The 23,347-nt window shown below is 35.6% G+C and overlaps 1 protein-coding gene across 2 annotated transcripts in view; it reads right to left on the reverse strand.

Moving 5' to 3' along the window:
- myo3a (myosin IIIA) overlaps positions 1-23,347 on the reverse strand; it is a 99,860-nt gene that overhangs the window by 45,702 nt on the left and 30,811 nt on the right. Inside the window, exons 7-19 of one of the 2 annotated variants that reach the window (XM_067377900.1) lie at positions 14,923-14,988; positions 14,438-14,593; positions 13,501-13,539; positions 12,379-12,478; positions 11,617-11,733; positions 7,678-7,782; positions 7,521-7,604; positions 7,117-7,319; positions 6,667-6,765; positions 6,452-6,566; positions 3,986-4,112; positions 1,234-1,444; positions 392-539 (exon numbers count right to left, since the gene is read on the reverse strand). In XM_067377900.1, the coding sequence (XP_067234001.1) occupies positions 392-539; positions 1,234-1,444; positions 3,986-4,112; positions 6,452-6,566; positions 6,667-6,765; positions 7,117-7,319; positions 7,521-7,604; positions 7,678-7,782; positions 11,617-11,733; positions 12,379-12,478; positions 13,501-13,539; positions 14,438-14,593; positions 14,923-14,988 (1,570 nt within the window). The remainder of the gene's footprint in view (positions 1-391; positions 540-1,233; positions 1,445-3,985; positions 4,113-6,451; positions 6,567-6,666; positions 6,766-7,116; positions 7,320-7,520; positions 7,605-7,677; positions 7,783-11,616; positions 11,734-12,378; positions 12,479-13,500; positions 13,540-14,437; positions 14,594-14,922; positions 14,989-23,347) is intronic. The other variant, XM_067377901.1, reaches the window with a different exon arrangement.

A 23,347-nucleotide genomic window follows, 5' to 3' on the forward strand; every position in this document is an offset into this window, starting at 1 on the left:
GTAAAGCAGCATTTGCTGTCCGCTTATAGAAACACCAGCAAAGTCAGCGGCTCCTGACGTAAACCTTGTTTCAGATGATTTATGAAGGCACTAATGTGGGTTAGTCTCAAACGTTTAGAGGCACCAAATCACTTTCCCCCCAAGGCTACAGTCAGTATAGTCAGTCTGGGGAATTGCCACGCTTGTCTGCGTAAAAAGAAAACTGAATATTCTGCTCCCCTTCCCTCCCCCTCTCACAGCACTGTGAAACGATAAATGATGAGGTGTTATCACCATTTAGATGGAAATAAGGTTATGCTGAGGAAGAGAAATAAAAATGTTCCCAAAAGGCATAAAAGCTCACAAACTATTCAGGATTGGATGAGATGACTTTATCAGAGTCAGGATGTACCTGCTCCCAGGCGAAGATGTGCTGGTTAAAGTAGAACTGGATCTGCTCATTGGCGATGTTGATGCAGAGCTGCTCAAAAGAGTTCCTCTTAAAGTTTTCAAAGCCGAAGATGTCCAGGATGCCGATGTTCAGACCCTTGTCTTCCTCTCTGGAGAGAAATACAAGGATAGAATTAGGACTTTTTATATGGAATTTTGAAAATGCTAATATTAAACAGCTGTCATTATTTCTTTTCAGCATTCAAATAGCATCTAACAACTATTTACACTTACTGCAAAGCAAATACTGCTATTTTCACAGAGTAAATAGCATCTATTGTTATTTACACTTCAGTCTCGGCCAATTCTTTCTAGTATTTGGTCAATTAGGAGACTTTTTATATGGAAGCTTGTTTCTGCCACAGAATAATAATAAAAAGATAATTGCGCAATTTTTCTCAAAATTGAGTGATATTAAGCCACAACTGCAAGATATAAAGTCAGAATTATGAGTTATAAAGTCAGAATTGTGAATTATATAGTCAGAATTGCAGGATATAAACTCACAACTCTGACTTTATAACACAGAATTAATTATATATAATGCAATTCTGACTTTATAACTCACTATTGTGAGTTTATATCATGCAATTCTGAGAAAAAAGTCAGCATTGTGAGAAAAAGTCTCAATGACCTTTTTTATTTTTATTCAGTGGGAGAAGCAAGCTTTCATAGTTGTATCTATCCTGGTCTTGAATGATCAATTTGATGCAAATGTTCATATTGAGATTTTAGATTTTTGATTGCAAAAATTGAAATATTGGCAAATCCAAGCACAGTTTAGGCACACTCTCTTTCTCTCACCCTGACTGGTTCTCCGGTTTCAGGAGAGAGTTGATACGGTTGACGATCCAGCTGAACAGGCGTCCATAGAGGGCTTTGCCCATGGCGTCCCGCACCTCAGTGGCCTTCTCCACTGTGTTTGACCTGACGATGGTTTCGCCCCGTGTGACCACACAGTGAGAGGTCAGGGCTTCTTGTAGCTCATCCGCACGGATACACAGCAGTGAAGCAGCTGCACATACAAACATAACAATGTGCTTAAATTTAGGAGTACAAAAAGTAAGTACTGATTATAAAGTTCATACTTTCAGTGCATGTGACAAGCCAGTACACCAGTTTTGGGACATGCTACGCATCTCATGAAATTGCAGCAAAACTGTATCCCACAAACCAGAGTTATTATATAGTAAAAAAAAAAAAAATGTCGTTACTTGAAAGACAAAAAAAAAAAAAATAATAACAAAATGACAAAAACACACAAGAAATGTTAAAATGAAAACAGAAATAAAAATAAAAACTAATTCAAAATATTAATAAAAACTATAATAGTGTCTCAGAAAACTCATTTCTTTTACATTCTGTTAGCTTTAGCATTTAGCCAAATTCATTACCATAAAACTAATTCGAAAAGCCCTTTGCTAGGCTAATACTGTATAATTTATATACTATTGTAATTTATTAATATTTTGAATTAACTTTTATTTTTATATTTTCAGATTTAATTTTAGTTTAATTAATTTTAGTACTTCAAAATCAACTTACTTATTTCAGTTAGTTGCCAAGTTTAGGTTTTTCATCTAATAGCATATATTTTATTTTAAGTTTTATTTCAGATTACCAAAAAACATTTTTAATAGTTTTAGTTTTATCACTCGATTTGGGACACATTAATCAAGGTTGGCGAACGTCGGTCCTGGAGAGCCTCAGGACCTCAGTTTTTGCTTCAACCCTAATCAAACACACCTGAACAAGCTAATAAAGGTCTGAAAGAGAGAGAAAGCGTAACGGCTAACTTAATCTCAGCCTATGACTTCAGTCGCAACATTCCCTAGTCTGCCTTCTCTTAAAAAATACATTTTATCAAGCTAGAATCTACATATAGTTCCCAACAAAAGTACTGTTTAGTGTAAAATATGTTGATGATTAGCAAACAGACTGTCCATTAATTAAATGATTAGCTATTTCCCCACAAAAGCTGTTTAATCAGCATAGTGAAGCCTCTCATCCATTGACTTCCATTCAAAAAACGGCCCCTGGTCTCCTTCCCTGCATACCGCCGGGGCAGGGCGTTAGCATTAGCTGTTATGCTTTTTTGGCTAAACCTTGCAGGCTTGCCTTCCAGTGGCTTTGCTAGGAAGCTACAGGCAGGTGAGTTTTTATCAGGGTTGGAGCTGAACTGTGCCTTGGCTCTCCTGAACCGGAGTTAACCACTCTTGCACTAATCCTACACAGATATTCTATATAGCAGTGTTTATCAACTGGTGGGGAGACCGTTTTGAGTGGGTCGCAGAGTGTGCAGTCAAAGAAACAACAACAAATTTAATTCTATGATTTCTGATGTGAGACTTTTATTTTGAAAGACGTGCATGAAAGGCTAATTTTACACTGATGCCACAGGTTGTTTTTTTGCATGCAGGTATGAGCAGTTTCCAGACTTTAGGGTATTTTACCATCCTAACTGTTGTTTCTATAACCCCAAAATGCCAATTTATTTTCACTTTGTGATATTTTGTATATTTTTAAATGACTGTGGTGGCTCATACCAATTTACTAACTTTATTGTACTAACAAAAACTAGTTTGGGACTGCTATTTAATAGCCATATTTTGTACTGTTTATTCTTCAGTATTAGTTGTATTCTTACAATTTATATGTATGTTAAGTAACGTAGGAAGGTACTTGTGTGTGTGTCAACCGTTTTTGTGTAATAAATGTGGTTGGTTTTTAAAAAGCAAATGTATTATAATTTTTAAAGGCTAATGATACACATATACACACACCCCTTTTTTTTTTATTCTTTTAGCAATTATTTCAAATTCCTAATAAAATTGGGTCACGGATTAATGATCATGGGAAAATGTGGGTCCCATGGCCAAACCAGTTGAGAACCACTGCTATATAGTATAAATGGTGACTATAGTATAAAAGTGTGACTGGAGCCACATCCCAATTTACATACTTGTAATAATCATTAATTGTGCACTTCACTAGTTATGGTATACTTTTAGGTTCAAATATTTAAAACTGCTGTCTCATACCTCACACAATTTTGTTTTTCCTGCAACAGAAATGGAGAATAATCACAAACCCCTTCCCAATTGTAGCACAAGGGGTTGTGGGTGAAATTATTTAGACACTTTAGGAAATCAACCCAGTATAATTTGAGATGCACTAACCCTGCAATAGCATACTATATACAACCCATGATGACTTAAACAAACAAAATTATGAACTAGTCAAATGTGGTTTGCTGGTTTAAGTTGAATAAACTGGTCTGGATAAGTTGGTGAAAAGTGCCCTTAAACCTTCTAAAACTATTAAGTCAGTTAAGAGCAATAAACCACCTTAGGCTTGTTTTGTTTTTGTTTTTTGGTTTTTTTTTAGGAGGGATGCAAATAGGGATTTACCCAGTATTTTTGTGGCTCTTCAGAATTACATAAACACACAACACCCATGAACGATTATATAACTGTGCTCAGGCTCAGATCAAGAGGTTGCGTTGTACAGAGTGAAAGGTCAGCCTTGAAAAACTGGAATGTGTGTTAATTCTTACCACTCTCTAGCACTGCCATGTTGGAAATGTTGCTTTTGTCCGTCTGATGTTCAGAAGCCACTGATGTGAACTCGACATCACCTGCATTTAGGATCCCAGCTAAGATACTGTACACGCTTCCAAGCTCCTGATGAAATTATGACATACAAATGCACCGCCGTTGGTCATTTTAATGAATAAATTAAATGTATTAATTTAAAAGTACCACAGAAGAGACATCAAGCATAAATAACATGGTTTATTACAGAACATCACAACTAATAACATCTGCATGTAAGCATTCCGACCCATAGGAATGAATATGCTGCAAATTTCTGCAAATGTAGCATAGCAGATAATATAAAGTGGCACATTGCCATGTCTGTCTATTCAATTATGTGGATTCCCTTAAGAATACTGTGTTCAGTAATGTCACAGCAGTCAAAGTCATGTCAGTCAAATGCCTGTGATTACTTCTATCTCCCTCGAGAAATGGAAACTTAAACTGACATTACAGAGATAGAATAAGCTTCCTATAGAAAACATTCACATTTCATAACTCAGATGTTGGACTGGTTATGAAATGTGCCATTAAAGAGCCATTAACCAACAAACATTGTGAAAGATAACTTTTAAAAAAACTGGAGAAGATATTGTTGAATAAAGTAGTTATTTTTGTTTTGTTTTTGCGCACAAAAAGTATTCTTGTCATTTCATAAAATTAAAGGTGCCCTAGAACCAGTTTTTACAAGATGTGATATAAGTCTAAGGTGTCCACTGAATGTGTCTGAAGTTTCAGCTCAAAATACCCCATAGATTTTTTTAATTATTTTTTTTAACTGCCTATTTTGGGGCATCATTAACTATGCACCAATTCAGGCTGCGGCCCCTTTAAATCGCGCGCTCCCCGCCCCCGAGCTCTCGACTATAATACAGTGAATTTACAAAGTTCATGAAGCTAATATAACCCTCAAATGGATCTTTACAAGATGTTCGTTATGCATACTGCATGCATGCGTCGGATCATGTGAGTATAGTATTTATTTGGATGTTTACATTTAAAGCTAATATTACACACTGTTGGAGAGATTTATAAAGAATGAAGTTGTGTTTATGAATTATACAGACTGCAAGTGTTTAAAAATGAAAATAGCAACGGCTCTCGTCTCCGTGAATACAGTGAGAAACGATGGTAACTTTAACCACATTTAACAGTACATTAGCAACATGCTAACGAAACATTTATAAAGACAATTTACAAATATCACTAAAAATATCATATCATGGATCATGTCAGTTATTATTGCTCCATCTGCCATTTTTCGCTATTGTTCTTGCTTGCTTACCTAGTCTGATGATTCAGCTGTGCACAGATCCAGACGTTAATACTGCCTGCCCTTGTGTAATGCCTTGAACATGGGCTGGCATATGCAAATATTGGGGTCATACATATTAATGATCCTGACTGTTACGTAACAGTTGATTATATTGCTGTCTATAGTCATATAAATTTTTTATTTCATAAAAAATATCTTAATTTGTGTTCCGAAGATGAACGAAGGTGTGGAACAACATGAGGGTGAGTAATTAATGACAGAATTTTTGTTTTGTGGTGAACTAACCTTTTAAGTTTATTCTAATATATACAAATATATATGATACATCTGAGGATGTATGGTAGTGGATAGTTACTGATGAGCTTTTGCAGTGAATTCTGTTTTCATAGTAACAGCAACTTCTCTGATTGGTTGATCTCTCTGCAAGATTATGGACTTTGTAGTTCTTCATAAGAATTCAGCTGCTTACATAATTTCTTCTTTGTAGCTTCTAAAATATACTTTCGCTTAACAATCTCATGTGGTTACATTTCTGTATAAAGAAAATTAATTGGGTTTTTACTTCCATAACCCAGCTGTTGCACTCTGTTGTGATAGTTTCATGATCTTGGGATATCTTATTTCACTGATAAGCCTGGATGTGGCCTTCCAGACAAAATGGGCCCTGGCAATGTATTCCAGCATGCATCATTGATTCGCCTGATGCTAATTGTGGAGACTGATGGCATTAGAGCACTGGGTCACAACTTCTACATAACCCTCCACATAGGCCATCATCAGTGTTCAGAGCACTGGGCCTGAATGGACAGACAGGCTGTTCTCACGGTCCCTGCACATCAGCGTTCCTCCTACCTATTACCCTTCATTACTTAGTAATGTACTAAATTATGTACCTTATGTAGTTAATGTACCTTCTCCAAAAGAAGCAACATTTGCAATTTAGTTCAACAACAGTCAGTGCTGTCGCCTCCAATTTAAGAATTCTAATGTTCTAAATGACACATGGTATTGAAATGGCGACTCTATTTGGAAGACAGTACAAAAATAAAGGTTCTTTGCAGCAAAGAACACTTATTAAAAATGTCACTACTAGTATTCTTGAACCCTTATTTTTTATATCGTAAGCACTTCATGTGATAGGTTTGTGTACCTCTAGGGTGAAGCCAATGACTTTGAAGCACTGCTCCACAGTCTCAAACTGCTCCTTGTAGAAGGCATTGCCCACAATGTCAGGCACTAATTTAACATTCTCATTGTGGAGATACCTGGAATTGAGAAAAACAAAGAGTACAAAATAGAAAAGAGGATGTCAAAGGAGGATAGAGATAAAAACAGCAGGCTGTTATCAGGTGTTCAAGAACTTACTTTGGAGTTTTGCTGTCTGACAGCTTGTAGTGGCCAAGTTTCTTCCTCTCTGCCAGACCGGCATAGATATAGTAGAAGATGTGAAAGTTACGCTCCCCTCTAATAAAAACAATGCTTGGTTATAGAATGGATTTTAGCATCTCAGCAATTGACTAAAATTACTGGCGGTAAACGATGTCAAGTAAACAGAGGAAACTAAATACTTTTCTTTAAATATATATATACAAATATTGTAGTCTTGACTGCATTCATCAAGCTCAACCATCCACCATTCCAACATGTTACCAAAATTATTGTAAGAAAAAAAAAAAAGCGCATTCTCCCGAAGCACAAAAAATGTGATCAAAAAGTCATTTTGATCAATCCTTATCATGATATTTAATTTGGTATGCATGCTGAATTTGGCTTCAGCTTCATGGTCAAGGCCATATGCAATGAGTGGACTCTTACACAGCCTGGTGTACGACCCGAGACTTCTCCAGGAGGTATTCTGAGATCTGAGCTCCCACCACTGTACCTCCACAAGTGAACTTCATCTCCAGATACTTCCCAAAGCGACTGGAGTTATCATTGATCACAGTGCAGGCATTTCCAAAGGCCTCCACCAGACCATTGACCAGCAAAATCTTCTCCTGGAGGGTCCGATTGTTGGCCTGAAGAAAAACAAAAATACAAAAAGAGCTGGTCAGATATACATTATTGTGAAATAAAAGTGATCAGGACAAAACACACACTTATTACATGGCTACTTCCCAGTAAATAGGCATAAAATTGACTTGAGTTGAAAGTATTGTATTTACTGAGAAGAAAAAAAGGATGAAGTGACATGAGAGAAATTGTATGACTCTCCAAACCTTTCCAAGGACGGTCAGCTGTTGGACTAACAGGTGGGCACTCTCTGTTTTCCCTGCACCGCTCTCTCCGCTGATAACAATGCACTGAACACAGAGACGAACACAGTTCAGACCATGACTGATACACTCCAGCAGCTCATAGAGGAACATACTCTACCTGATCAGCATTATAGGACACCATGGATTGATATGCGATGTCTGCGACTGCATATATATGAGGAGGGTTGGACGTTCTTTTGGCTCCAATGTAACTCTTGGAATGCTGTCAGAGAAACAAGGTATTCAGCAACTGTGCTTGACTCATTTGATGGTTAGACTCACATTTCCTGAAACAAAAATCAGAGTGGTGCCTTCCCATATAAAACACACAATCTCCACTATGCTAAAGTTTTTAGGGCATTGCTACGTATGCTGTGTTCTGAGTAGTTGTCAGCATGTTTTAATGGGGTTGCTAGGGTGGTCTGAGTGGTTTTTGGCACTTTGCTAAGCAGTTGCTAAGGTATTTTAACAATGTTCTATGTGGTTGCTAGGGAATTCCAGAAGCCCAAATAGCAATCCTAAATGGCTGCTTTGATGTTCAAAGTGTTTTTAGCATATTGCTATTGCTAAGCTGTTATGAATGCTTGCTTGGGCATTGCTATGCAGTAGCTTTGGGTGTTCAAGGGGGTTGTCAGGGCATTGCTATACGGCTGCTAATGGTGTTCTGAGTGGTTGTTGTCAGTATGTTGGATAAGCTTGCTAGATTAAAGGATTAGTTCACTTCAGAATTAAAATTCCCTGATAGTTTACTCACCCCCATGTCATCCAAGATGTTTATGACTTCCTTTCTTCAGTCAAAAAGAACCTAAGGTTTTTGAGGAACACATTACAGGATTTTTCTCCATATAGTGGAATTCACCAGGGTACAGTGGGTTGAAGGTCCAAACTGCAGTTTCAGTGCAGCCTCAAATGGCTCTACACGATCCCAGCCGAGGAATAACGGGCTTGTCTAGTGAAATGATTGGTCATTTTTTTTTTTTTAAATAAAAATGTATATACTTTTTAACCACAAAAAGTGAAAGCGAAAATACAAAAGCGAACATACAAAGACTAAGTCAAACGCCCTTTACAGAAAAAGGTAAAACAACAGTCTAAAAAATGCTGGGTTAAAAACAACTTAAGTTAGGTTGAAAATAGACAAACCCAGCGAATGGGTTGTTTTAGCCCAGTGGTTGGGTTAAATGTTTGCGACATGGACACGTGCTGGACAGTTTTATTTAACTCAACTATTGTTTAAAAATTACTATATGGCTGGCTTTAAAAGAACACACAATAGGTTTCAAATTAAAAATCAGACACATAGAGGCAACAATAATAATAATCAAAAGGTGAACATTTATTAATAAGCAATTTAATAAATGTTTATTCATTCATTAAACTTCACAAATGTTCATTTATTAAACATACTAATAAATGTTAATTTACAACATACTTTGGGTTCCTTTTAATCAAGCAATACAGTCATTTTTAAATAATAGTTGAGTTAAATAAATCTACCCAGCAGGTTGGGTAAACATTTAACCGAACCACTGGGTCAAAACAACCCATTCACTGAATTTGTCCATTTTCAACCCAACTTGGGTTGTTTTTAACCCAGCATTTTTTTTTTTAGAGTGAACGATTTTGAAGTTGGAGGAGAAAATGAATTGTAGTTTTTCGCCCTGCCGCAGTACATCCACCTACATCACGCATGATCTTTTCAACGTGATTACGTAATGCGTGGCACATCGCAGAACAGTGCAAGATGAGCACTGTGGTTAAAATGTATATAATTGTAATGACAATTGCTTAGTTAGACAGGACACTTATTCCTCGGCTGGGATCGTGTAGAGCCTTTTAAAGCTGCATTGAAACTACATTTTTGACCTTCAACCCATTGTACCCCTGGTGAATTCAACTATATGGAGAAAAATCCTGCAATGTTTTTCTCAAAAACCATTATTTCTTTTCAACTGAAGAAAGAAAAACAAACATCCTGGATGACATGGGGCTGAGTAAATTACCAGGAACTAATGTGAACTAATCCTTTAATGCAAGTTAACTGTAAGGTTAAAATTATTATTGTTTAAATTAGGGCTGCCAAAATAACATGTTAATTTCGATTAATTAATCTGAAAAAAAATAACGCAGATTAATACATTCCGTATTGACCTTTGAACCTGGAGCGACGAGACGAGAATGCGCTGGCGCTACCTGGATCATTGACTGGAACATTTAGGCTACTTATAAAAAACGGCCTGATGGAAGTGTTAAAGTCATCTGCAGCAAGGAATTTGCATATCACCGGAGTTCGTCCACTCTAAAGTAGGCTACCACATCAATGTAAAGCATCCAGGAGTTAACGTTATTCCGGAGGTACGACCTGGCTAGCATGTCGTTGAAGTAGATATTTCATGCTTTCTATAGAAATATTTCTCATGTCTCTGAGGCAAGCAGCCTATACGCTGAGTTTCGGTTCATTCGTGTAAGACGCGTTCCAGTTCATGGGCCAGTGATCGCGCCCGCACCTCCATGTCATGATTATATTTTCTGCTATATTTGCTTCCTTTTTATTACATCCAGGTAATTGGTTGATGAAACATTGATTGAAATGAAGTTACAATTTTTACAAAATGAAATTCACTTTAAAGAAAGGCTTTCTACCAAACAAAACTTCATGAAGTGGTCAAAATCATGTCCGACCCACTCCATGTCTCCCAATATATTCACTTTTCATAATCAAATAGATGAATTTAAAACATAACATAGGACTATTTAAACATAAATATGAAACTATGTTTTCTTTAATGGCTAACACATAGCCTATAGTACAGTACAGAGAAATTTCACGTGTGAATTACCAATTCAAATGTGAACAAAAATAAAAGCAATTAAATGTGTTATTATAATTAAAAGATGAAAATTAAAATGACGGGTAATAATGGATTATGACGGATTTTTTTACAAACCTGTCCGTCAAAATGTCGGACAAAGTTAAAGTCTAATGCAACCTCTGGTGTTACAGCACACATCATCAAATCTTCTTCCTGAAGCACTTATGAATTTATTTCCTTAGCATATTAGGTCAGATTACAGATTTTTATGGGCATTATTTGAACAGTGAAAATAATAATAAGAGTTTTTGAACTTTAAATGTCACTAATGCTGATTATTCATTGATTCATTTAAATTGAAATATGTAATACGTTCACAGCAAAAATTATGTATGCGATTAATTTAGATTAATTAATCACAGAGTATGTAATTAATTAGATTACAATTTTTAATCGATTGACAGCCCTAGTTTAAATCAAAAAGTTTAAAATAAACTTTTAAGATTTGAAGTACGCTACGAATGCACATTCAATACAAATAAGCACAAGAGTTTCCCAGCATACTTAAATAATTTTCTCACTCTCAAGTTGCCCCAAACCTATATGATTCTTTTTCTTCTGCTGAACACAAGAGAAGGTATTTTGAAGAGTGTTGGTAATAAAACAGTTGATTGGCCCCACTCACTTCCACAGTATTTTTTTCCCCATAATGGAAGTGAGTGGGACCCATGAATTGTTTGCTTACCATTATTCTTCAAAATATCTTATTTTGTATTCAGCAGAAGAAAGAAACTCATACAGGTTTGGAACAACTTGAGGGCGAGTAAATGATGACAGAATTTTCATTTTTAGATCAACTATCCCTTTAAGTGGGTCAAAAAGCACTGCAAAGTTCAGCTAATTGCATTAAAAAAAACTATAATACATTTTCATTTAATTGCAATAAACATGTAATTAGCTAAATTGCCTGAAAACATTTAATTCAGTTCGCACTTTATACTTTTAAAGTATATTTCCGTAGTAAGTACTCTCTTTAAAGGTATGCTAAAGTGTACTTTTTTTTCACAAGGGAATCTAGAGAGAGGAGAGCATGTGAATGAATGAAAAAGGGAAATATATACTCTCTTTCTGCAGAAGGTACAATGACACAAAACACACTGACAGGTGAGACAGAAAGTGAATGAGAGATTTGGTAGCAAATGGAATGTAGCCGACTATGAAATGTTGAAATATTATACACGCACCTCAGGCGTGTATAGCTCCGTTTTCTGGAATGGATTGACCGCTATAAGAATGTCTCCAACATAGGTGTAGACGTGCTCCTTTGCGTAACGTCTCTGTAGATGTTCGGTGATTGTGTTCTAACAGAGAAACAATTACACATCACAGATGGCCATCCCATCAAACCACTGCACACCACTGCACAACAAAATAACCACCAATACTGCACAGGAGTCTGCATTTTCATGCATGACCGAACCTAGACACAGTAAGATGATACTGCATTCAAAGCTCTTTACATTGTGATTACTGCACTCTATGTACATTTTGTTGCGGCCAATATGACCATTCAAGACAGTTACACACATCACAGGTCTCCATCTGGTGATATCACTCCAAGGACACAGGCATAATTCAAGAGCTTCCTGTCAGAACTGCTACCATAATGGATGAGAAAATATATCTAGTGTCAATGAGACCCCCTCTGAACTGATAGATCACCTTAAATGTGTTTCAATACAAACTCTGTTATTGTTCACTAATCTGTCTATTTATTTACTTGACAGTTAAATATAAGACTGCTAGGATGAGCTATGGTCACTTGACAGTCTCTCTGAAAAATGCTCCAGGAAAACGTAAGAAAAATTCCAGCTGAAATAAATGGGCTGTCTGACAGCAGGATGGAAAATTTCCTGTCTTTCCTTAGTCTATGTATTGATGATCAAAACTGTGTGTATGTGTGTGTGCCGTGGCCTTTCTCTTGTGGGGTCCGTATATATTCTTACTTCATCTAGAACCTCTAGGGTTGCCAGATCATCCACGTCGTCACACGTTTGACTTTGAGACTTCATATGGCTGCCTTTTTTGGTGTGGATACGCTCATGCCTGCAACAAATGATTATAGTCTTTGCAAAAACAACCATGAAAGTTAAAATCACATAAATTACTCACACAAATTACCTTGTTGGAATTATTGATAAAGGCATTAAAGATAATGATGAAATAAAAATCAATAGTTGCATAAGAATTGCTTTTTACCCAAGTCATTTGAAGAGCACTATAACTGATTTCAATCTTTATTTCAAGGTTATTCTACTCTATAGCTTTGTTTCAAAAGCTACACAACATAAATATTAAAATGGAAGACAAAAAAAAAAAAAAATTGTCAAATATGCTACATTTAAATTTAATCGAGAACAACTGAAGCTATAACCAACAATAGGGTAACAATATGTAAGTCCTGTGACTTTTTATACTTTTTACTTTTTATAAATAAATAAAAAATAATTAGACATACAGAATATAATAGTAAGTGTTATTATTAATGGGTCAAGTGTTTATGGAAAAAGATGCGTCTTTAGCCGTTTTGCAGTCTTGAAAATGGCTAAAGGCTCAGCAGCTATGCTAACAAAGAAATGCTGACCATGCTTTTTTTTTTAATACTAAATAGTAGCCTATTATTAAAATATCTCTAATCTAGTTTTACCAATAAATAATATAGCTAGTTTACCCAAAATTTCTGTCTTTTTGCAGCCCTTTCACATCAAACACAAATGTTAGCTTAGCAACATGCTAATGGCAAGCCCTCACATACTTCTTTTGAGTAACAAATGCTGTCTAAGAAGGTAGCATCCTATGTAGACAAAGTTCATGTTTGTAATGTAGTTGAATTAAATGCTAGGTAAAGTATCTAGTGTAGGCAGACCCATAACGTTGACCCAGACCATTTTTTTACACATTCAACTTTTGTGAAAACACAAGAACACAACATTGGGTACACAATGAACACTTCTGGGAAAGTCACAAGGGGAGTTGCCACAACACATGGCCAGAGACAGAAAGCTGCTACTGCTACATCCACAGGAAGTAGGGTTGTTCTAGCCCATGTGACAGTCAATATCTCATACCTGGAATCACTGTCTCTCCTTTCTGTATTTCCAAGATGGCTTAAATGATAAAAATAAAATTCATATCTTAGAGGCATAGCAGGGGATGTGATGGGGGTCTCGGCCCCTCTAACCGGTCCAGCCACAATGGTTAGTTCTGCAGTCATCAGAGATCCCATATTTGTATGTACATATTTATGTAAGCCTTAAAATAAAAGCAAATGATGGCCCTGTTTACACCTGGTATAAAGATGCGATTTGGTTACACAAGTAGAAGAGGGAAACATGTACCCACTTACACCTGGTGTTTTAATCTGTCTCTTTTGTCCACTTTTAACCACTTCTGTGCTGATTTCTTTGAGAGGAGGGTCTGTGGGCGGGTAAATGTATGCCCTTTTTCAGATCTTTCATTCTAATGGACGAAATAAGCTCAAGCTTATTTACAAAGGAATGCGCTCAGAGCAATATTCATTTCTGCTCTGATAGCCGCAAGTCCAAGGCAAACGATGTGAGTGCATGTTAGAAATCAGGAATGGTGAGAGAACATTGTGCTGAGTACATTTTTCGCTTCCCATAATGTTTACGCATGAAGTCAGAGAGTGAAGAGCAGGCAGTCTTTTGCGGATGTTCGAACACGTTCGACTACGTGAGCGTTGACAAGAAAGTAACCCGGTCAAACACGTTTTTGACTACCTCTAGAAGTGTTCAAAAGTGGACAAACTCAAAACATTTTAGACCCTGTATTCAGCATCGTCCACTTGTGAGCTGATCAACCAAAATGAATCTTAATACCAGGTGTAAACAGGGCCTATAAGTCTGAAGTCCTCTTCCTGACTAAGGGTTGGCCTTTGGCCAAATGCAGTGGCTATAGCGCCCAGACCTTATGTCATCAGGCAAAGGTCTGGATATGCAAGACTACTCACAGAAAGCACTAGAGCTGATATTTATGTCTTTCTACCTTGTTTTCTCAATAACGCCAATTTGCTGGTTGAGGTCGATTAGTTCCATCAGCTGCTTCTGCAGCGTCCTCTCTCGGCCCACAATCTGTTTGATGAAGACATGCTGAAGAAGGTCAAGCACATTGGGCCTCAGCTCAAAATCCTTTATCAGACACCTGAAGGGGACACAATTGAAAAATGGGGGAAAAAATTTGCTGATGTCCCAAGATGTCACATAAAATGGCAACTGATAAAGACCATATTCATGAAAAACACAAACAAGCTAAAGGTCGTTGAGATTAACTCAGTTACAAACAATGTTCTGGGAAAACAGCAGGAGGTTAATTGGAGTATGACGAGGCATTATGAGAAGCTCTTTATGAGAGTAATTAACCTACAAAATCAGTATAGAAAAGAAAAACTAACACAACTTTAACAACCATCAAACTTTATATCTAAGTACATCACTGGCAAATAAAAAATACACTTAATCTGTGTTACTCACTTGCATATAAAATCGTTAAAATCGTTTGACCAGATCTCTGGTTGATGTAGGGTGGGTGGAGGATTTCTGTTCAGAGAAAAACAGATAAATAGGCAAAGATAAGTGTGAGATCAGAAATGAGGAGACAACTGCTCACAGCAAATTGATCCCATTAATTTAAAAGGGAAAAAACATTCCTCACTTGATAAGATTATTAGATTACTGCTTAAAATTGCCTGCTGTTTAAATGAATCATTTCAATGTTCCTTATAAGTAAAGACGATATAATGTATACACAATAAAAAAAATGTCTATATACCAAAATTCATACCTGCATATAAAATAAGAGAGACCGCTGCAAATTGTCACTTAAGTCACTAACTAGAAGGCTTTAAGTTTAAAGGTTCAATTAATAATAAACAGGGACGTACAAAATAATATTATACTACAAGGCTGTTGAATGCTTGATTCTGATTGGTTGGTGATCATTCTAAGGTATGGAGTAGAGTGCAACACTCGGGTTCCGGAAATGACAAATCCATAGGGAAATTTATTTTGAATGATAACTTATGAACCTTTAAAGACAAACCTACAGTACTGTGAGCTATGAGGTTGTTGCTTCTGCTGAAGCCTTCAGCCTGCATTATTTCAGCCTGTTTTTAAGATAATTGTGTTTAACAGTGAAATTCCTGATGAAAAACAACATTACCTATGATGCTGTACAAAAAATAACACCAATTGAAAAAGTTGAAAAAAGCAACACATGCCAAAATAGCTCTTTAGCTCCGCCCGTTCATGCCATGTTGTAATTACCATAATTACGAGATTTCAACTTGTAAAAGCGTTCACTTCCTCGTAGAGCTCGTAATTACAGCTTGTGAAATGGGAAATTTCCTAGATCTCCTACTTGTACCACGTGACCACTGCAAATTCATTTAGGCGTTGATAGTAGTGTTTCCATAGAAATGCATAATTCTGAAGACATGATTGGCTCCAAATGGAATGTCATGTGTTCATCAAATTGATTCCGATTCTTATCGATTTCTAGTTTTGATTCCAATAAGGTAAACAAACAAACAAAAAAACTTAAGTATCATTCTTTTTGCAGAACATTTCTTTGCAGCTAAATACCATGAACAAAAATCAACAGGCTAAAGAACACTTTCACAAAAATTTTAACAAAAATACCACAGCAAAAACAACTAGTCTAATATAAATTTCAAGCATTATTAAAACAAGTAAACACTCAGTAATTAAATAAGAACATATAAATTAGCAATAGGACAAATAAATACAACTGAACAAAGATGCGATTGAAATAAACAGTTTTTTTTTAAGATTTTCAGGTATTCAGGTAAATAAACTGTAATCAAATGTAAAATAACATTGCACTTTATAAATAAAATATACATTAGATATATAGTTACAAAAGTTATTCAGTCAAGATCAGCCAGTGAATTTTCTCCTTGTTTTTTGTTGTTTTGATTAACGTTAATTACACATACAGCAGCAGGATTATTGGGCTGCTATCACTTTAAGAACGAACGCACGGATCCAATATACTGTTACACATGTGTTTTCTTTCGCAAATGTTTACGTTTATTTGAGACATAACCGACTGGGAAGATGCAAAAGAATACTCGATTCAGTATTTGAGCACTATATGAGAAGCGGCTTTTCTTTGAGTCTTCTTGTGCTTGAATGGTTTAACACTCTCGGGTCGGCGGTCACGCCTAACCAGTGTGAAAGAGACTCAAAATACTCTGTCAATGTTGCACATACAATTAAGAGTTATACACCATTTTAATCTGTGGAATATCTTCTTTTATTTGTGTACACTCAGAGTAACAACAAAATGTTGTGCTTTTTGGAAAATAAAGAAAACTAACATGATGCGTGATCTCTCGTCTCCCTCTGAACGAAGTCCAATCTGATAGTTCTCAGAAAATGAACTGTAACTTATGAATACTAATGACAAAAAAAATTAGACTTATGTCTAAAAAAACATTGAAATGTCAGGGTTTAAATCATGTAAGTCAAATCAAAAACAAATATTCTGTGTTTATGTAATCTGTATGAAAAGAGAGCCATGTCAGAAGTCCGTGATTCAGCTCATTATCCGCTAATGCGGCCATGCCCACGGAGTCAGCGCTATTCAGACGCAAATTCAGAGTCAATACATGCATACATCGTCTCAATCGTGTATTTATTGTCTTGAAAAGTGTTTTGGATAGCCATAGTTAGCAATCTCTGGCCTCTGTTAGTTCAGTTATTTCCTGGATTGCCTATTCTTCTTTAGTGCACAGGCATTTGTGGACTAAAGGTGTACAGAGCGCCCTCCAGCTGCAAGTATGAATTGTAAACACAGTATCCAGCACTCATAGTAATGACAATAAATCCTGAATAAATATTACTCTTCTGTATAGAAAATTGACAAACATATGAGAATCCATCAATATTTCTCCAAATGTGCATGCTTTTAAGCTAAAAGCCTATATGAAATGCCATAGAGGTAACATAATTGTTCAGACACTTTGCATCACAGAAATACATTATATTTTAAAGAATATAATAGAATACCATTATTTTAAATTGTAATAATATTTCACAGTATTGCTGTTTTCTCTGTATGTTTGATTTACATTATGATGAGATTTGAGACATGATCAACAGAGGGTTTTTTCACAGCCTACCTGACTGAAAGACCTCATTATTTATGCAGCTCATTAGAGCTCTTTATGGAATTCTTTTGTCTTCTCAGGTGAGAATCATCCATTATTCATGATTATTCACGCCTCCACGCATACTGTGTTTCTTGACCAAAGATGTTTTAGAAAATTTAAATCTCTCTATTGTTTTATATGAACAAGCAGGCAGCATAATTTTTTACCTCATTTTGAAGCAAAAATTCTAGTCTACAACCACAAATACCCAGAAGTCTTGTGGACAAAGATTTAATATATATTTTTTGGCCTTATTTCAGTGACTTAAGTTTTTTGTTTTTTCAATAACTATGCATAAACGTTATTCCTTCAAAAACACAAACATGTACATACATGTTCCTCACATATTATTGTAGCCTATTTTGTGCTGAATACAGTGTAATGACACTTTTTCCATTAATATGTTTATGAACAACTGAAAAAAGCACAAATGTCAGGGCATGTCAAAACTTCTCCAAGGCCCCAAAAATCCTCAGACCCCTGAGGGTTAAAATCACATTAAAATGCACACAAAGAAATCAATAAGAGGAATAAAAATAGTCAGGCATCCGATTCCTGACTATTCCAGAATTTGAATCAATTTTTGATTTCCAACCCTATTTATAAATATATAAACATCATTTGTAAATGAGTAGTTTTATATTTCTCCATCGTTTTTAATTCAGTTATCCTGTTCGCCGTGCTTTATGACATTGAAGTTCTTTCCCTCATTAAAGCAATTAAAGGGACAGTTCACCCAAAAATGAAAATTCTGTCATTATTTACTCACCCTCAAGTTGTTCAAAACCTGTATAAATGTCTTTGTTCTGCTGAACACAAAGGAAGATATTTGGAAAAATTGTTGTAACCAAGCAGATCTCGCCCCCCCATTGAATACCATAGTATTTATTTTCCTACTATAATAGTCAATGGGGGGCGAGATCTGCTTTATTACAGACATTCTTCCAAATATCTTATTTTGTGTTCAGCAGAACAAAGAAAATTTTGGGTGAACTATCCCTTTAAGTACAAAGTCTTCTACCTTTGTATTTTTGTTTTATTTTCAAATACGTTTTTAGCTTCAAATCAAAGTTTTCAGTGTTGTGATTCACCTCATAGCTGGTTGGCTTGCAAGCATATAATTATAACAAACAATGGGATAAAAATGACAAATTATTTCCGTGTTTTCCCCACAAAATTACCTTCTATTATCTATGAAAGCCTGCTCTCTTTCTCTCACTCTCTCTGTACGCACAGTATGGACACACTAGTGCACACGGAAACAAATGCCCACAGAAACTTATTGTCAGTGCTGCCTCACAACTTTATCAGTAAAATAGGTTCACAACTGAAAAGCTATGACATTTCTCAGTAGAGAGTTAGGAACGTCACTGTTCTTGAAGCAGTTAAACTAACAGTTGCTGCAGAACACATGCTTTATATCTCTCTCTCTCTCTCTCTCTCTCTCTCTCTCTCTCTCTCTCTTTAATAATAAAAAATTAGTCCAACACACTAGAGCATTTTAAGGACAAAATATCTGACAAATGTCTTGAAATGAAACATTTGAAAAAGTCTTGAGGTGTGGTAACCCTAGTATAAGTGCCCATATTAAATGAATAAATAAGTCCCCATAAATAAACAAACATGTTTATTTATCATGTTGTAATAAATTTTGTTTGTATGTTTTGATTTTATCTAATAATTACACATTATGTTATGTTGTTTTTGTGCCGTTTTGCTGTTTTATTTAGCTGAAAAGCCACCATAACCCATATTTAAATTGAGATATGTTGTGAAAGATGGTCTATTTATTACTTTAGATACTTACATCATCTTTGAAAAGAGTTACAGGCTGAGGTTGCACAAGTGAAATGGCATTTTCAGTAAATTTGTGCTCTTGTGAAAAGCTTTGTCCATGAATGCTGGCAGAAAGCTTTTCCCTGCACATGTAAATAAGTAAGCAGATAGACACTTAACGGTGTCAGGGAGGACCTGACAAGCGTTCCCTGCTGTGGAACAATAGAGCTAATTAGCCATCATTTGCTGTCCTGGTGAAGGGGGCTATTAACAGAGGGAGAGCAGGGTTGAGGAGGTGTACTCCAGTCCAACGGCTACCGCGTCAGGAGCGCACTCTGTGCCTCTGACAGCGATTAATTACCCTAATGGGGGGGCATACATCTCTGCTTATCACACGCTGCACCCCACACAAACAGCGGGTGTCAATGGAAACGGCTGGAGAAACGCTTGGACTGTTAAAATGCATCCTTATCGGAAACACAGCAGCATAAAACAAAAAGATAACAGATGAAAACAACATGGCATTTGCAATTTTAAGCACAATGTTAAGAGCACAGCATTCAAAAGACAACAGCAATGACGTAGGCTGGGATGTGGTTTTTTTTTTTTTTTGGTTACTCATGTTACCAATAAAAGCACCAAATAATAATAATAAATTTAATATTTTAAAATGATGGGGTCGGTAAGATGTAATGGTTATGAAAGAAAATACAATTGAAAAAAAAAAAAAAAACTGTTTTCTATTTTAAAATGTGTTCAATTTAATTTGTTCCTGTGATGGCAAAGCCATTTAATGTTTTTATATGTTAAAATGCTTAATAATAATTTATTAGAGATCCTCAGTTAAAATATTTTTGTTCTGTTTTCACCTGTTCACATATCAGTGACGTACTCAGATTGTGCATCATTGGATGTTTATTTCTGGTTCATTTTGGCTTTTATGCTCCTGCACTCTAAAAAATCTTGGGTTATTTTTTCTACCCAAGCCTTGGGTCGAGCCTTTTGGGTAGTTTTTGTTTTACCCAGATCCTGGGTCAGACGTAACAACCCAGGGGTTGAGTTATTTATCACAGGCTTTTTGCTACCTTTTCAGGAGAGAGCAGTGCAGCTCCATCCAATTGGTGCATATCTTCGGTAAAATACAGGTTTGTGTACCTTTTATTTTATCTAAAAAATTGTTATTATATATATATATATATATATATATATATATATATATATATATATATATATATATATATATATATATATATATATATATATATATAATTTAATTTTATGCAAAGCAGCACACAGGGGCGTGATGTGAGTCTTTTATGATTTTATTCAAAAAGATTCAGAGCATTTTTCGGCTACAAGTGAAATGCAGGGTGGCGATCTGAAGTTCCAGCGAGATCCAGCGGCGTTACGGTGGAAATGACAACAGAGACTGGTTGATTACACTTGAATTACTTCTAAATGTTTAATTTTTACTTTTAATATCTGTTAAATGAGCTTAAATGTAGGCAATTCATATTAAAATTATAAAATATGCTATACTATAAAATATAATAAAGGAATTATCATGCAAACCAGTGGTTGTGTGGAGTATTTAAAAAAAGTTTAGAGGATTTAAGTTAATCCATAAACATTAATTCATGTATGAAGTAAAAGAAAAGAATAAGCTAGTAAAAATAGTGAAAATGAATCAACCCAATTAACCCAACGTGTTCTGTCCTATATTTACCCAGCCCTAGGGTTGAAAACAACCCAAATTTGGTTGTTTGTAACCCAGTGTTTTTTAGAATGTGTCCACTGGCTAAATGTATGTATTCCTGTCCATGGTTTGCTTTGTTGGTGGTGGGGGGCTGAACACAGACATGGCTCGAGGCTTAGTCTGGTCTAATCTGGGTCACACAAACGTAACACTTAACATGCCATCAGCATGTGCCACTGGCCTAGTGCCGTTCAATGGGCATGTACCAGCTCTCAAACCCTGCAGTGCCACCACCATCATACCAGATCTCCTCTAATTCAACCCAAGACAAAATCATTCAACAAGTTAAAATCTGACTAATGCAAACCTAAAACATGACAGTTCTGCAATAAAATGGGGATGTAAAAAAGACACATATAGTGATCTAGATCAATTTTGGATTTAGTAACCAAAAGACCCAATTCCTCATGTCGTTCCAAACCCGTAAGACATCTTTCATCTTTGGAACACAAATTAAGCTATTTTAATGAAATCTGAGAGCTTTCTGTCCCTCAGCTGACAGCTACGCTAATACCACTTTGATGCTTCAAAAAGTTAATAAAGAAGTCACAAAACTAATCCATATGAAGTAAGTGGTTTAGACCAATTTGTTTGAAGACACATGATCACTTTATATGATGAACAAATTTAATTTAGGCTTTTACTCACATATAAACATTGATCAGCGAACATAAACAGAAGCTCAACTGAACCTGCTTCGCTTGTGAGAACAAACATCTTCCAGAAGCTCAAACGTGCTGCATAACACATGAGAACGAACATCATTGGTTCTCGCAGAAGCTCAAATGTAGTGCATAACACGAGAATGAACCACATTGGTGCTCACACGTCAAGCAAACATGCTTGAGCTTCCGTTTACCATAACTGATGTGTGATTTGAGGAATGTTTATATGTGAATAAAAGGCTAAATTCAATATGTTCATCATATAAAGCAATCAAGTCTCTTTAGAGTATTTGGACTAAACTGCTCAGTTCACATGGATTAGTTTTATGATCTCTTTATGAACTTTTCAAAGCATCAAAGTGCCAGTTGCATAGACTGTCAATGGAGGGACAGAAATCTCTCAGATTTCTTCAAAAATATCTCAATTTGTCTTCCGAAGATGAACAAAGGTCTTACGGATTTGGAACGACATGAGGGTGAGTAAATGATGCCAGAATTTTCATTTTTGGGTGAACTAACCCTTTAATATAGTTTTATATACACACACACACACACACACACACACACACACACACACACACACACACACACACACATGTTTGTTTTTGTGAATTGTGGGGACTTTCCATAGACTTCAATGCATTTTACACTGAACAAACTGTACATTCTATCCCCCTACCCTGCCCCTACCCCTAAACCTAACCCTCACAGGAAACTGTGCAAACTTTTACTTTTTCACAAAAACTCATTCTATATGATTTATAAACCCATTTACATTGTGGGGACCGCTGGCTGGTCCCCACGATGTAGGTGAACTCAGGTTTATATTACATCATGGGGACATTTGGTCCCCACAATGTAATATAAACAAAAGCACACACACACACACACACACACACACACACACACACACACACACACACACACACACACACACACACACACACACACACACACACACACACACACACATATATATTATATATATATATTATATATATATATATATATATATATATATATATATATATATATATATATATATATATATATATATATATATATATATATATATATATATATACACTAAAATAAACAAATAAATTTTTTTGGAATATGTAATTGTAACCTGTAATAATAAAAAATATATTATTATTCAGCAAGGGTGCATTAAAATGATCAAATATATACAGCAAAAAAATGTTTATATTGTATTTAAAAAATTCTATTTAAAATAAATGCTATTCTTTTGAACACTGCATTCATCAAAGAATCCTGACAAAAACACAACTGTTTCAAACATTGATAATAATAAGAAATGTTTCTTCAGCAGCAAATCAACATTTATGATTTCTAAATGATCATGTGACACTGAAGACTGGAGTAATGAAAAATTCAGCTTTGACATTAACATTAACATAATAAATATTATGTTTTTGTGTAATATGATTTCACAACAACAGTTTTTACTGTATTTCTGATCAAATAAAAAAAGCAAAAAAGAAGAGATTCCTTTCAAAAATATT

The sequence above is a fragment of the Chanodichthys erythropterus genome, chromosome 23, assembly GCF_024489055.1.
Source record: "Chanodichthys erythropterus isolate Z2021 chromosome 23, ASM2448905v1, whole genome shotgun sequence".
Classification (NCBI taxonomy): domain Eukaryota; kingdom Metazoa; phylum Chordata; class Actinopteri; order Cypriniformes; family Xenocyprididae; genus Chanodichthys; species Chanodichthys erythropterus.